This window comes from Lissotriton vulgaris, chromosome 2_1, assembly GCF_964263255.1.
Source record: "Lissotriton vulgaris chromosome 2_1, aLisVul1.2, whole genome shotgun sequence".
Lineage (NCBI taxonomy): Eukaryota > Metazoa > Chordata > Amphibia > Caudata > Salamandridae > Lissotriton > Lissotriton vulgaris.
The window spans coordinates 1,099,417,971-1,099,433,933 of record NC_141687.1 but is presented as its reverse complement, the minus strand read 5'-3'; the positions used below and the strand labels follow the sequence as shown (position 1 = coordinate 1,099,433,933).

Here is a 15,963-nt window from a genome sequence, read left to right as displayed (position 1 = left end):
TTTTGGCACAGGTGGACACGAGTTCAGGCATTTAGTGGAGGTCTGTGTGGCAGAAAATGCCCCCGGAATCCCGCTGCGGCCGCACCAGAAGTCATGCAAGGTAGCCTGTGACGGGGCGGGCCGCGTCCGCACCGGAAGAGGAGGCAGGCGGAGTAAATGAGTCTTGCGGCCCGGGGCTCCTGTGAGCGGTGGAGAGCCCCGGGGCCGCCAGCAGGAGGTTGCGCAAGTGTTGCGGGGCTCCCTTGACCAAGAGGGAGCCCCGGCAAAGGAGCTGGCAAGAGTCGTAGCGTCAACTCTGCGGAGGGGGCACGAGGCACATGCCTGGTGCCTGGCCCTGCCGCTTGTGAGAACCTACGCATACATGTAGTGAATCAGGAGTTTGTCTAAAACTCGAAAGGGACCTGAGGCGATGTCCAGTTAGGTTGGCAGCCATGTTAACAAACAATGGTTTGTTATTGGAGTAGGGGACAGGATGCGGCTATGCGAAGAGGGAAGGGTATAGGCTGCATTTGGTAATGGACTGAAGCCCGGTTTTGCTGCAGAGCACCAGAGCGCCACCTGCTGGGCAGGACAGTCATAATGCAGCTTTTGCAAGGATGCTTGGTTTCTCACTACTTACATTTCAAAATAAAAGTACAGATACCACGCGACCGCTACTCATTCATCCAAGAAATGAAAGGAACAGGTGATTGTCATACTAGAGTTCAAAAGGCTGTTTAATTGGGCCACTCAAGCTACATATATGAATATTATATCTGTGCCAATCTTCTACTGTAGATCAGAGTGTTGTGTGAGTGTAATCTTAAAATATACATTAGAGTACTGCACACTTGCACTATTGTGATACGATCAACTGGAACAATTTTAGCCATAACAACTAAACTTGCAATGCATACATATACAAATTAAATACCTATTCTCACAGGGAGTATTGGAATACTCTGCGCTGAGCCACACGCAATTCAGATGTGAATACTCTGTGTTGGCTACTGTAAAATAATATGAACTGTGTTATTCTTGTGCTATGGATCACAGTATGGCACTTGTGGGACATTTCACTAATATAGGATTTAGCACAGTATGCGTAAACCACTGCTCTGGTTTCATTGTTCTGTACATTTCTTGGTCCCACAGAGTAGATGTGCACTGTGCGTACCACACACACCTAGGCCCAATGCTTATTTTGCTACGTATATAGAAATGGACACACACTTGTGTGCGCGCAGCAGGCCAATGTTTTTCTTTGTGGTACACCGTCAGTGCTGCAGAATATGGATGTGGGAAATACTAAGGCAGTCTAGTCTTCATTCTACCTCACGCCTCTTTCTCCCACCACATGTATTTCCTGTATCTTCATATCTCTTTCATCTCTTTCTCCTTTTGTAAATATTTTCATATCCTCTCTTTCGCCCAGCATCAAAGTCTGATGAAAAAGGAGTCCTGGTGCGATCCCTCCCCCTTCCTCATCTGCAACCACCAAAAGAAAGTAAGCATTGCCTGCCCCACAGATCAGGGAACTTATTTGTGGTATACTTCCTTACCATTCGAGATCTGGGTATGGGATTGTGCCACGCCACAAATTGCATTAATCCAGGTTAAACACACACAAGGTGATGGCAGAATGTTTGTAAATAGTCTAAACCACATGGTAAATCACTCTGGGAAGCATTCCAACCAATCATTTTTCACACACTGTGCCATTCTACAGCGAGGCCTGCTTACTGTAAAGCAGTACTACATTGCTCCTCCTGGGTACAGCCCATAGTGAACTGCCAGGCGAGGGCCCCTCTCCAGAAGAGAGAACAAGCAACCTCAGATCAGTTTCAGCCTTGCTAGGCCTGGTCAGCGAAGAATAGCTTGGATCCGGAGGCACGTCATACCAGGGACCCACATACCCTTTGGCCCCCGATGACTTTTCATCAATCGCTGATGGGAGAAATACATGCACATAATCGAAACCAGTGGAATCCCTGTGGCTAGCATTGCAGCTCGTCGTTTTTCGCACACTGTGCAACTCTGGAGAGAGGCCCGCCTTATGCAAATCGCTGCAGACCCAAACAGCACACTGGAGAGAGACAGTTCAACGCTTGAGGCCCCGTGGGAGGGGCGCTCAGATCAAAGGCACTCAGGCAGGTTGCACAGACCTCTTCGGAGGCCACACGTAGATGAGCAGTCATTTCAGGTTACTCTTCGTCTCCCGTATCCCTGCCCTCCCTGCTGTTTGTAGCCCAGGAGGACCCGAGCGAACAATCGAAACACCAGCGACTGTTTACCGCCTCAGGTCACCAAGACCTAGAATCAGGCCTCTACGTCGGCACACAGGGAACGAGGGAGGGGCAACGGAGAAGCCTTAATGTGTATGAATGATGCACTTGTATTAGTTCCCGACTCAGAGAGCAAGGCAAGGGGAAAGAAATAGAGAACCATTTAGACAGAGAGAGGCAGGCAGATACAAAGACTGAGGAGGAAGAGAAAAACTCCGAAGGCCAGCAATGATGAACACTACCCATCGTGGGATCGATGCTGCATGCAAACCATCCACGTACGACAAACCGAAGTGTCAAAGCGCTCTGTGTGCAAAGGCCTAAAACAGTTTAAGGTCGATGGGTTGCCAGGCATGCAGAAAGTGACAGGTACATGTTGGCCCCATCCAAGTTATTTAAAACCTTTGCACCATATGCAGCTTTAACACACACAGCAGCTGCGCTCTGTCCCGCAGCTTTCAAATTATGAGAACATCACTGGCAAGCAGCACAGCAGGACCACAAAAACCACGGAGAGGAATGGCTCGAGGCACCAGAGACCTAGCGAGTCAGATCACCACTCAGGAAAAAAAGGGTGACCACGCATGAACACTGCCGAGCAGAGGCACAAGAGCCCACCTGAGACTGCACACGAAGACGTTCGACGAGTTCAGGCGCAGTGACACCACACCCTGGAGACTGAAAGGTGGAGAGAAACAGAAAGCCCCCGGTGAGAGGGAGAGAAGTACAGCCATGCTTGCACCGTCTCTCGTTGTCCTAAATCGAGATCAGACAAACGTATTTAGCCCCCCCCCCCCAAAAAAAAAATTAAAACGGTGCACCTTCTTAGGAAACCATTTACACGAATTAGCGGACAGATAGTTTATGTCCCGACTTTAGTTACAAACAAAATTCTATGCCAAGACGCGACGAGGAGCTTGAAAAGCCGTCTCCGGCAATGAGGAGCAGAGAGTTGTAAAGCGGTGCTCTGCAAGACAGCACCTACTCCCTAAAACAGTTTAAGGTCGATGGGTTGCCAGGCATGCAGAAAGTGACAGGTACATGTTGGCCCCATCCAAGTTATTTAAAACCTTTGCACCATATGCAGCTTTAACAAAAACAGCAACCACACACACAGCAGCTGCGCTCTGTCCCGCAGCTTTCAAATTATGAGAACATCACTGGCAAGCAGCACAGCAGGACCACAAAAACCACGGAGAGGAATGGCTCGAGGCACCAGAGACCTAGCGAGTCAGATCACCACTCAGGAAAAAAAGGGTGACCACGCATGAACACTGCCGAGCAGAGGCACAGGAGCCCACCTGAGACTGCACACGAAGATGTTCGACGAGTTCAGGCGCAGTGACACCACACCCTGGAGACTGAAAGGTGGAGAGAAACAGAAAGCCCCCCGTGAGAGGGAGAGAAGTACAGCCATGCTTGCACCGTCTCTCGTTGTCCTAAATCGAGATCAGACAAACGTATTTAGCCCCCCCCCCAAAAAAAATTAAAACGGTGCACCTTCTTAAACCACGGAGAGGAATGGCTCGAGGCACCAGAGACCTAGCGAGTCAGATCACCACTCAGGAAAAAAAGGGTGACCACGCATGAACACTGCCGAGCAGAGGCACAAGAGCCCACCTGAGACTGCACACGAAGACGTTCGACGAGTTCAGGCGCAGTGACACCACACCCTGGAGACTGAAAGGTGGAGAGAAACAGAAAGCCCCCGGTGAGAGGGAGAGAAGTACAGCCATGCTTGCACCGTCTCTCGTTGTCCTAAATCGAGTTCAGACAAACATATTTAGCCCCCCCCCCCCCAAAAAAAAAAAATTAAAACGGTGCACCTTCTTAGGAAACCATATACACGAATTAGCGGACAGATAGTTTATGTCCCGACTTTAGTTACAAACAAAATTCTATGCCAAGACGCGACAAGGAGCTTGAAAAGCCGTCTCCGGCAATGAGGAGCAGAGAGTTGTAAAGCGGTGCTCTGCAAGACAGCACCTACTTCCGGTTTGGCCGGCAATGCTTCTGGTTCGCCGCAGGCAGCGCGGCGGCCCGCCCTGCACGGGGAAGGGAGGCAGCTTTCGAGGAGGACAGCACCTGGCCGCGAGCGCGTTCTCGTGCGCGTGGCCTTAACAAATCGCCGCGCGCGGCCAGTGCTGTCCTCCTGGGAAGCTGAGTCGCTAACAATAAGGTCTCTGGCGAGAGCGAGCTTCGCTCGCTTCTAGCCGAGACCTAAAAAGTTACCATTAGGATAAACAGCCATAAAATCTTCCATCTTAGAACCGGGATGGCTATCAGCATATTGAGGCTTAAAGTAGTTGACCCAGTCCTCCTCACTAACGTTATTATCTGGGCAATTGGATAGACCACCACTACCCCATTTAACAATGCTCCAGAAGAGTTTAGAATCTTTGATCTTACTAGCCTCCCTTAATTCATTTCAATGCTTCTCGTCCCATGCTCTTTTAGCAGAGGCTATACAATCTTTGTAAGACTTTCTTGCACAACGGATAGCCAATAGATCTCTATTTTTAATAGCTGTTCCCAAAGCTAACCTGGCTTTCCTACACTGAGCGTTGTACCACCTCGCAGAACTGGGAGGTACGTTATTGGTTTTCCTACCTGGTTTCTGAAAATGAGATTTAATAGCACTAAAAAGATTATCATGTATAGCAGTGACTTCTTGAGACCCAGGAACAACTGTTTTTATTTGATCAAGGGCAATTATCGCCTTGTCCACCTCCGTGTCTATACTAGCCATAGACTGATGGCTAGCCAAAACCGTGGGCCATTTTAGCCGTCACATGTCATTAGAGGATGTGGGCAGGGGAACACCAATCCACTCTTTAGAGGGCTTCCCTGTTGCGGGCCACCACCATTTGTGGGTTACACACAATGGGTCGTGGTCACTTTCCAACCTGTGCTTTACTTCCATATCGTTAACTCCCTTCCATAGTTGAAGACTGCACAAAACAATCTATCCTACTCCTGTTTCTACCATTATCGAAAGTGCATGCCCCCTCCTTGTCACTCGTTCGCCCATTTAGAGCCCTAAGGCCCCTTTCCAGGCAAATGGCATTCAAACATAAGATATCCTCAGGCCAGCGTTTGATAGGGTCCAGATTTAGTTTAGGAACACCCCATATCATGTCCTCGTCCATCCCGGCTAGATCATCACATATGTCCAGGGGTTCAAATGTACGATTAAAATCTCCGGCAATAATGATATTATTATTCATGGAGTATGTCTCAAGTAGGGAGACCAGAGCCGCAAGAACTACTGATTTTCCCCCGTTGGAGCCCCTGGCATATACATTGTATATATCCAGACTCCCAGATAGGCCCATGCTCACTTTTATAAGTTGGATATCGTTACTACCAGTCTCAACCACATTGATAGAAAAGGGAAGACATTGGCGTACCCATATAATCAGGCCACCCTTCGGTCGACCCTTTTGACCTTTAGTTGCCGGGATTGAATAATTCAGATACCCTGGGAGAAAACATGGCTCACACATCCAAGTCTCCTGGAACATACATACATCATAGCAATTTACAAAATCTACCCATTCCTGGGACTCCAGCTTAGGGCGGATAGCAGCTATATTCCAGGAAACCAAGCTTCCTACACCCTCCATGTCATTTGTTGCCGGTTCCACGTGAGTTCCTTGCGGGGTTACATCAGGGACTGTATTATTATCAGTATACTCAACTGTCCTGGAATTCCCCTTAGTTGGTACCACCCCCTTGGGATAATGATCTTGTGGGCGGCTGGTGATGTGCTCTGGGATGCTGTCGACTTGGTTGCGACCAAGTCAGTCGCATTCATTAAGCCCCGAGAGGACGTTGAATCTATTAGTTATTTCAACTCCCCCTCTATATCTGGAATCTCCCCCATACCAACGACCAGATGGAATCACATGAGGTGGAGGTTGCACCCCTTGTCTTCCCATAGGATGAGTTTGATTAGGGAAATTCATCAGTTGGGGGAGCCTATGGAAGGGTTTTCCCTGAGTACCTGGTCTATAGAAGAACCCAAGGGGCACGACTTCAATACCCTGTCCCCTCTCTAATGAATGCTGTTCTATCTCCCCTAGTATTCTACCAACTGTACTCGGGTTGTTAAAATTAATAACTATACAGTCACCCTCTCTGGTCTTCCTTGAGCGACCCACCCATCCTACTCTACGGACCATGAGTATGTCTAATCCAATTTCATGGCCCTGTTCTAGATTCTTTGTGAACCAGTGGGAGACCTTTGACTTCAATTGGTAGAACCCCTCGGTCAAACCAGCTCGAAGAGGGGGGACATTAGTCATAATCACCACTAAGGGGGTACTTTGGGGAGGTAAGTTAAGTGTAAATTTATTACCTACAACTAAATCAGAATTGTTAGGAACCAAATACCCAGAAGCGATTCTATCAGGTTCTGACCGAACTTCCTGATGAGATTGCAATGCACCCTTCGGTGCACTAGATACATCTGGGCATGATTCTTTAACGCCTGACCTGCCTAGGGCAACATCTCTATTTGCCACTGGTTTGTTTCCATTATGCAGAGATTTACAGGTAGATGGTGCTTGACTACTGCTGGTGACCACCTTATCTGGGTTAGCAGCCGGAAGTTTGCCCTTGCTTTTTCCATCAGTCAGGAAGAGTAACATTTGAGAGTTATCCTTAACTGAGATTTCTAGTTTATCCAGAGTCGCAGTTACTCGTTTCAGCCTCTCGATAATAGGGAGTAAAAAGGAACGAAGCAGGTGTTCAACCTGCCCAACCAAAGACCCATCGTCATGTGCAACTGGGGGGAGTAATGGAGAGGGAAGTCTGTTATCAGTCTCTATACAAATCCCCTCACCCACATGGTTATTCCCCTTTTTAGTCGGTTTTGACCTTTTAGCTCTTTTATTTTGTGCGTACCGCCCCCCCCCCCTTCTTTTCCTTTTGCCAGTAGCTCTTTTATTTAAAGGCGGTGAGTCAACTACCAGACAAACCGGAGAGCCATTGGGAGATGATATGCAAGAGGGAATTTCTCCTGGATCACCACTACCTGGCACTATAAGGGAGTTATTTTCCTCTAGGATGTTTGCAAGAGAATCTAATTCAATGCTGGTCTCGGGCAAACCCAAATCACTTAGCCGTTGACTTATACGGGACTCAGGCGTGGTACAGTGCTGGATTGCCCCCAGAGAAGAACGTTTCGAAAAGATTTCAGCTGATAATCTCTTCTCAACAGCACTTATCTGGTGTTCAAGTGCAACAGAGACCCTTGTGAAATAATTGTCCATGGTACCCAAAATGCTACCACTATTAGGTTTATCACCATCCTTGCCTCCCCTGGATGTCTGAGCAGCCATTACACCCCCGTCCAGAGATGTCAAAATAATCACAGAGAGAGACTAAAAGTAACAATAAGACAAGCAGAGAGATCACCGTTGGAACAAACCAAGGGGAATGGCCCAGCCCAGCCTCAACCGGCCTGACGGCCGCAGACGGTCCCGCCCTTGTCCCGGGCTTCTCCCGGGACGCTCCCGCGCAGCGGATGTAGGTTCTGCTAATAACGGAAGTGGGCGACGCAGGGGGCGGTGCTAGCAGGGAGAGCGGGCCAGGTGTTGCAAATTGGCAAGGCAGGGACTCCTAGTAGATGGAGTCCCCGCTCTAACGCACGCAGCCCAGCTACTATCCCCCGAAGTTCCCCAGTCGCTGCACACCTCCACTAGGTCCAGATGACCCCCGCAGCCCTCCTTTGCGATGCGGGACCCGCAGAGCGGGTCCGGCGAGCCGTTGTCAGTCTTGGCAAGGGGAGAGCAGCCCAACAGGATTCCAGAAGTCACAGAGCCACACAGGGGAATTCACGGGTCAAAGGCTCCTATATCTAAGCAAGGGGTGTTTACACAACCTTGCCCCAGCTGAGTGATCAGCCAGTTGTGTCAGTTTGGATAGCCAGCCAGGGGTGGCAAAAGATATGCTGCAGCCCCTGGTAGGCCTTGGATACACCTATGCCCTGGGTACCTATAGTACACTGTACAGGGGCTGATAAGGTGACCCAATGTCCAATTGGAGATGTACCTAGGGTACATGGAGTCCATTTTACAGAGAGAGCAGATAGCCTGGGGCCCTGATTAGTAGGGCTCCAGGCCAACTAAGTAAAAAAACAGCTAAACACTAGGGGTAACCATAGTCAGGTATCCACCTTCCTACAGTCACTCCTTTCTAATTTTTTTATTTTTTAAACCATGGCAGTGGGATACTTTGAGCACTTTCCCACACCTTCTGTCACACATATACCAATGTTATGCAGGCACAGGGTACATGGATGTGAATACAAGCTTCTGGAATGCACTGCCCAATGTGTATGAATACTCACTAAATTATGCGATTTTATAAGATCATCTCACTTGCATTAAGTTCCACAAACCACTTCACAGGGAAAATCCACTCGCCCCATTTGACTTCAGAATAATGCATGCTTTGAGTATGCATACGGAGCTTTCACCATCGCTTCATAAGGCAAACAAATTCTGGATTTCTCCAGGTGCGATTGGGCACGTTTTGATATGTAGCAATTTATTAATGTGCTGGAATAAATAGGAATTAATACTTAATCCATCATCAAAAAAAGAGTTGGATTTGCACCTACAAAAACTTCACAAAACACTCCTGTCATTCTGAAGGACATTTTTCACAGGTTTTCTTTAAAAGCAACTTATAACAAACTTCTGTCTGAGTACCAATACTTGGTGGTTGTTTATATTAAATCTAACTTGAGATGGAATTCTTTAATTTGACAAGAGTAGTGATAAATATTATGTCTTTAGAATATACATCGAGTGGTTATTTCGCTCAGCTCTTTTAATGTTTTGAATTGTTATACTGTCACTCTCATCCCCAACATCCAGTGTAGGTCTAGCCTTGAGCTTGGTAGACTTGGTTCACCGCTGTCCTAGATTAGGATGTGTCCATGTGAGCTGAAAATTTGAGAGTAGCATAACAAACCTTTGCTTTTCCTCCTATTTTGTGCTAATGACAACGGACATGCTTGCACCATCAGTACTAATGAGCAGAATTCTGCATTCTGCTTTCCTTTAAGTGTGTTCCCTACCCGTTTTATGTTAGGTTACATTACTCGATTGTGAGCAGATCAGTCTGACAATATTATTGCTTCATAGCAGTGTCAGTTGTACCTTTCCAATGTGAAGGCCTACTTACCTGTAATAATGTTTTTAGGGCTTGGCCTAGCGTACACTGCGCAGCAGTGTCCTGCAGCCGAGATCTTATGTTCCCCAGTACTGGGGCTTGAACCCGCCTTCTCTTCCATTGGCCAGCTTCATAAATGAAGGCTAGCCATTGGAAGAGATGTATGTCACTCACTTCTGTCCCCGGCTCGAGCAGATTTGTGGGCGTTTCTTGCTTTTTTTAAACCCCACCCCTTTTTTTCGTCATTCCGAGGTGGGCGTTTCCTTTTTTTTTTGGCGGCGCTTTTGTTTTTCCATTTCCCCCCGACCGCCGACGGAAGAAGTCGTCCTCAGGTGAGTGCTTGCTGTCCCTTCTCCCTCGTTTGGTTGTGCTGTCCGCCCCCCGCGTTCGTTGTGCTTGCTAGCAGTGCTGTTGCATGGGTCATTGTATACATTACTTCATTTCTGAATGAGGTGCATTCTTTTCCCCTTATACATAAAAATACTCCCTAAGCTTCCCCTCTTGGCATTATACGAGAAGATCCGAAGATGTGGCCAAACGTTTTGCTTTTTCCCCACACTCGTTGCTTTTCCCCAAGTTCCTTTTAAATCGTGTCTGGCCCACCCTCCTGGCCAGTGTTTGAACTTTGTTTTTGGTGGGGTTTTTTTTCTTCATGAGCTCTGGACGCGTTTTGCAGCGCCAGCTCCGTTTTTTCCACCTTCCCAAAAAAATGTTTATATTTTTCTTTTCCCCTGGGCACCTCGAAGCCACTCTTTCTTCATTTCATACCGACACTCACTTTCCTTCCTCATATATTAAATCTTTGCCGGCTCTTTCATTGGAAATTAGACCGGGGATGACAGAAACATTGAGTTTGCGTCCAAGGCGGGCCACTGCCAGACCCAAATAAAACCTACGTTTGCAGTTACTCCTTTTTGGCAAACACGCAGTAACCCTGGGGTTAGAAGAGAAGGGCTGCTCTGAATAATGGCCTCTCTTGTCGTGCTTCACGGAAGAGAGGCCTTTCTCATGCTTCTGGTCATCTGAAAGCATAAGACACTGAACGCTACCCTCACAGGCCTGACCTGTTTTTGTAGCCTGACCAACGCGATAAGAATTTACATTTTACTATGATATTATAATGACCTAAAATCACCCGCCAGAGCCTTCTGATAGTTGTACTGTGCAGTTGACTGTTTGAATCATTTTAAACGTACCCGCTCCTATCCTGGCCCGACTCTTTGAGATGATAAGCAGTTGTTAGCTTAGCATTAAGTTACAGGTTTACAGGGTTTGCTTTACTCTCATAAATATTTGAATAGTGATGTAGTATAAACAAGGATAATCTGTGCAGCAGAGATTGTGCTTCAAAGATAACTATGTACGCAGGAGGAAAGAATTTTTTAATGAGAAAAAGCCTACTGTGTAGTAAGTAATTTGCTTCTTTGCATTGATTATAGCGTGAATGGAGGGTTCAACATGCATTAAGAGAACAGTTTTACAGACCGTACTATTTTGATAAATAGATATCTGATTTGTGGCAGAAAATGTCTCGGTGCTGTCGCTGCTTTTGTTTGTTGCTGTTACCTCATGCCCTGCCACTGTGAGTACCGTCTAATTGACACGCGGTTAAAACCAGTGTATTTTGTGTTTGGTTTTTGCATTGTTTCTGTCATGTTTCCATGGAGTTTGCATTTACACGGACTCCTCTTCTTCCGCATTGCTTCGTTCCCTCCATGCTGGTGATCCTCAGTTTAGAGTTGGAATTCCCTCGGGCTAAGTCTTGCCGAACAGATAGCATGAAGTCTTGCTTTGCTTTCCACGTGCGGTCCGACAACTTTAAATGGGCCTAGACTTGGAGCCAGCCCATTGCTTACCTCTGGTTGGCTTTATTGGCACTCTTGTTTACTTGCTACTGTGTGCGCGTGGGTGGCTCTGTCTGTCTGTGTGCACGTGGGTGGCTCGGTCTGTGTGCGCGTGGGTGGCTCTGTGTGGGTGGGTGGCTCTGTGTGTGCGTGGGTGGCTCTGTGTGTGCGTGGGTGGCTCTGTGTGTGGCTCTGTGTGTGCGTGGTTGGCTCTGTGTGTGTAGGTGGCTCTGTGTGTGTGTGGGTGGCCCGGCGGGAGGGTCCCCCGAGAACACAACTGTTCCGTGGGAGGCGTCCTTCCTCTAGCCCCGCTTTCTGAGAAGTCACGGAAAGCGGCGCTAGAGGAAGGACGCCTCCCACGGAACAGTTGTGTTCTCGAGGGACCCTCCCGCCGGGAACCAGTTCGAGTTCATAAATTACATGGACTCGTAAATGTGTTCCCGTATTCTGGGACAAGCCTCAACACGCAACGAGAAGGGCATGGATCTAGATTGAGCGGCTCATATCTGGGGGCCCACGAAACCGGATTACGGTAGGGCCAGTAGTGAAATAATAGGCGACAGCCCTGACGAAGTCCGGGGTGACCATTTTTGGCACGACTAAATCGGTCGAAACATGTTGACCACAGCAGTGTTTGGAGGGAAGTCTTAAGAGATCCTTCAGTCTCTAGTAAGACATTTCTCATCCTATTTCTCCTCTTTTTAATCCTGATAAGGGTACCAAGTTAAGTCTAATAAAGTAATCCTTTTAGTTGGCACCCTGAATCAGTTTTAGCACTTCCTATTAACTGCACCTTTGTCGCACTATTATTTCAATCACAGGGTGATTGGCACAGGTTTCATCACATTACATGTTACGTGTTGTTTGTGTCTTTTGGTTACCTGTAGTGTTGTGTGGAATTTATTATTTTTCCCCTCTCTTATGCTCCACCCTGAGTGTGGCTACACCAGGGCGTATTGTAAGCAGGCCCAATGATGAAGCATGTCACATACTTCGGTGTGTGAGTGAGGGCAGTTTTTTCCAATTGATGGATTTTTCTGCGTTTGTCTCGTAGCTTTTATTTTGTGTACTCTACACCCCTCTTGTGTATACATTTGAATTCATGTGGGGGTCTGGGGTAGTAGAGTTATGAGCCCTCACCCCTTCTTTGTGTATAATTGTTGAAGCTTGAGGCCATTATTGGCACTTTATTACGCCAATAAGTGGTTGGGCTGGGAAATCCAGATGAATGTTTTTAGGGAGTCAACCAAAGGCATAGTCTACATGACCAAGATGACATTGACAACAACCCTACTATTACCAAGAGTGGAAGAGCCATGTTTAAATTCTAGTTATGAGTCTGAATCACCCTAAGATGATATGTCTCAGGTACAGTGTTAAGTTCATTGGGCTGTTGCAGCACACCTCCTGTGGGGTGGAGCGTTGGGTTACTAGGCAGAAGGATCATCTGTTGTCATGTTGACTGTGAATAATGGTGGTTCTTTGCGATATAGGCCTCTTACCTTGGTTTCAGAGTGGTGTACCTGGAAGGCTTCATGGATTTCTCATACATCTGTAAGATTGTAAGCCACCAGTTGCCCAGCAGCTGTAGCTATTAAGATGTTGCTGACAATGTGGTGTACCTGAGCTTCTTCGATATCTGTGTGATCTTTTCTCTGATATAATTACAGTGAGTGGTACTGTGTATGATTGAATTACAGAGAGTAATGAGTATGATTTCAATACACTGCGGGCACAGATATAATTCTATGAGGTGGAAGGTACATATAAAGATTCTCAATACATCAGTGGGACACAAATTGTAATATGTAATGGATTCTATCACAGCGACGGCATAGAAATCATTGTTCTAGTCACAGTGTAGGATGCACAGAAGTAAGCAAATTCTGTGCTTGCTTCCATGTTGCTCCTTTTATGCCCGTGGTAATTACATCTTAAATAAGAGATGAAAACAAAGATGAGCGCCGTAAAATAATTGGTAAACTAAAAAGACATTCTGTTTGCATGAAGAGTTATTACTGGATGGACAGGACTCGTGAACACAAACTATCCATCGTATCCAACAAGTGTTTACCAACTATAAATAATTATCAGCTTTATTTTATGGCCATAGCAGTTCAATTCTCAGAGACAATACAAGGCGTTTCTCAATTACTTTCTCTCCTCAAAACTCACAGTTCAGTTCCCATGCCTGCCATTTCTCCATGACAAACTTATCTGCTCAGCATGCTAATCACTACACTTTGCAGTCACACCTTCCATGGCCAGCATGGTACAAGTACGCCTTAAATATTCAACTGTTAACTGCCCCTATCCTATGCTCAGCATACTGTAGCTATTTCAGCATTGTTTCAACGCTCAGTACCCCATCCCATTAGTTACACCGCTGTCCTGGAACCTCCTATTCTGTGCTTTGAATATATCATCTACCTTCTGGCTGTTCTACAAGCTTTGGTATGTATACAGGTGACATACTATAGCAATATAATGAATGACTTGTACATTGAGGGGAAAAAGTGTAAGTATTAAGATATTTAACAAAGCTCAATAAATCCGTAAATAATCAACTTAGATATTCTGTTCAGACAATAATAATTAATAAAAGATTTCAGCATCTGCTATACATAAATAATAAAATATTACAGCTCCTGTCCCAAAGTCTCTTGCAGAGAGAATTATGCTAGATCAGAGTGCATGGCAAGCACGGAGACCTCTGGGCATGTCCTCTGCATCAGTCAGCACACTACATTTCCAAGTATATGATGTGCAGGGGGGTGTGCTCATCACAGTTCTGCATCAATGGTGTGCAAGGGACACAGTAAAATTACTCTTTGCAGATGATCATTGCACTAAGGAGTAAAACGTACAGCTCCAAGGAAACAATTCCGCATGAAAAGTCACTCCTGCAGTCCCAGAGAATGAATCTTCGAGGTGGGAGAAGAGCCGAATGGTCCCACCCAAACTTCAATCAATCACCTAACTTTTGAATCAAACTTCTGTAACATCACACCAAATGCTTAAAATGTGCTCACCTTTGAACGGAATTAATAGCATTGGAAACAGTGAAATTAGCTGTTAACGATCAACATCCAATTAACAAACGAAAACACAAAACAAGGCAAAAATATAGAAAGGAGACATCAAGGGAAAATCAGGAAAAAAAATCAAAGAGACGAAAACCAGAACAGCGTGATTGACACAGTAGTCACGGAAAGATGGGAAAGCATTTAAAGGAAAAACACGTAAAAGACAACAGCAAGACAGACAAAAATTAAACGAGCGTGCAAGAGTCAGAAAGAGGTTTTAGCAGCCTATTTCTCCACAAGTCCCTGGATTTCTCTTTACACCCTTTGATCTCAAGAGAGACTCTGTTCATGCGATTTCACAAGAATAACAAAGCAGTGGCGAGGTGAGGGAAAGAAGCAACACCTACGCATCAACAACTTCAAAGAACTCAGAAAAGCAACGTGCTCTCTTCGGTGCCTCTTGACACTCAAAGTTACCACATTGGCCAAGAAGCAGAGACCGGTGTATAAAAATAACCAGAACAAAACCTAAAACCTGTTAAAAAGTCAGTCTGTATGTGTTAGGGCTGGCAGGGTCATTTCGTCTTGGGCTCCACGAAAAACTTATCACCGTCGCGGATACTGTAGGAGTGCAGGGCCCTTGTGCTTAACTTCATTTCCTCAGGTCCGAAGGGCGCCTCACGGTCCAGGTAGTACAAGCGCATGTTGTTAGTGGATAACTGCACCACCGGTTTTAGTTGTTTTTTCAAGTCTGCCACAGTCTGGTCTAGGCGGATGCTCATTTCCTTCATCTTCTCTTCGAAGTGCACTTCAACCTTGGCCTTGCTCTGGGGCCGGAGGTTCACCTCTGCCAGTGGGGCAAGTTTACCATACTTTTTCACTAGTTCCTGGTACCTAGAAAAACGTATGAACAAAATCCATTTCATATGCGTTTGAAACAATGATGCATACTTCAAAATAAAATAAACATTTCAAAGGTATTTTAACTCAAATGTACAACATCAGGAATTACCAATTAGGGAAGAATGTTTGGTAATTGGATAAACAAGTCACTATTTTATGTTCTTTTGCAACAATTTTAGTTATTCGCAAAGACTTTTCCTTAACCCCCTATTGAAAACTTTAGGGTACCGTAGACGCGTACAGGCCTTGCAAAAGTTGCAATCACTGACTTAGCCAATTATCTTTTTTAGGGTGAGTGCTTTTCTTAAAGCTACAATTCGAGCCAAGAAAACAATGGTGCATTATTTTTATGCTATGTAATATTGCAGGGGATGATGATGATGATGCGGTTTAACTAATTCTATGAACAGTTTCAAGTGTACTGTGTTGATATGTGTCTTTTATGGCCATGATTGACCGAATAAAGAGGATTTGAAGACGATGATGATGGTTATATGCAAGTCTTTGGCAATAGGCTGTTGACCAACTTAAAGCTGCGCTAAAGGTAGATGGTAACAGGACAAGACTGATGTTAGAAATGGGATTTACGGTTGGCTGAGGCTTGCGCCAAAGCCCGACAGAAACCACCACTCTAGTCAGGGCAAGGGAGTTACACGCCAAAGATAACCCCTGCCCACCGTCTGGGCAACGTGGCGCGAGCAATAAGGCTTATCCCGGAGGCAATGTAGGTGAAGTGTTTGC

The 15,963-nt window shown here is 46.2% G+C and overlaps 1 protein-coding gene across 2 annotated transcripts in view; it reads right to left on the bottom strand.

Moving 5' to 3' along the window:
* Positions 1–13,362: 13,362 nt before the first annotated feature.
* TBCEL (tubulin folding cofactor E like) overlaps positions 13,363–15,963 on the bottom strand; it is a 233,275-nt gene continuing 230,674 nt past the window's right edge. For both annotated transcript variants that reach the window (XM_086956794.1, XM_086956793.1), the window contains exon 8: positions 13,363–15,213. In XM_086956794.1, coding sequence (XP_086812920.1) covers positions 14,895–15,213 — 319 coding nt within the window. In that variant the 3' untranslated portion in view covers positions 13,363–14,894. The remainder of the gene's footprint in view (positions 15,214–15,963) is intronic.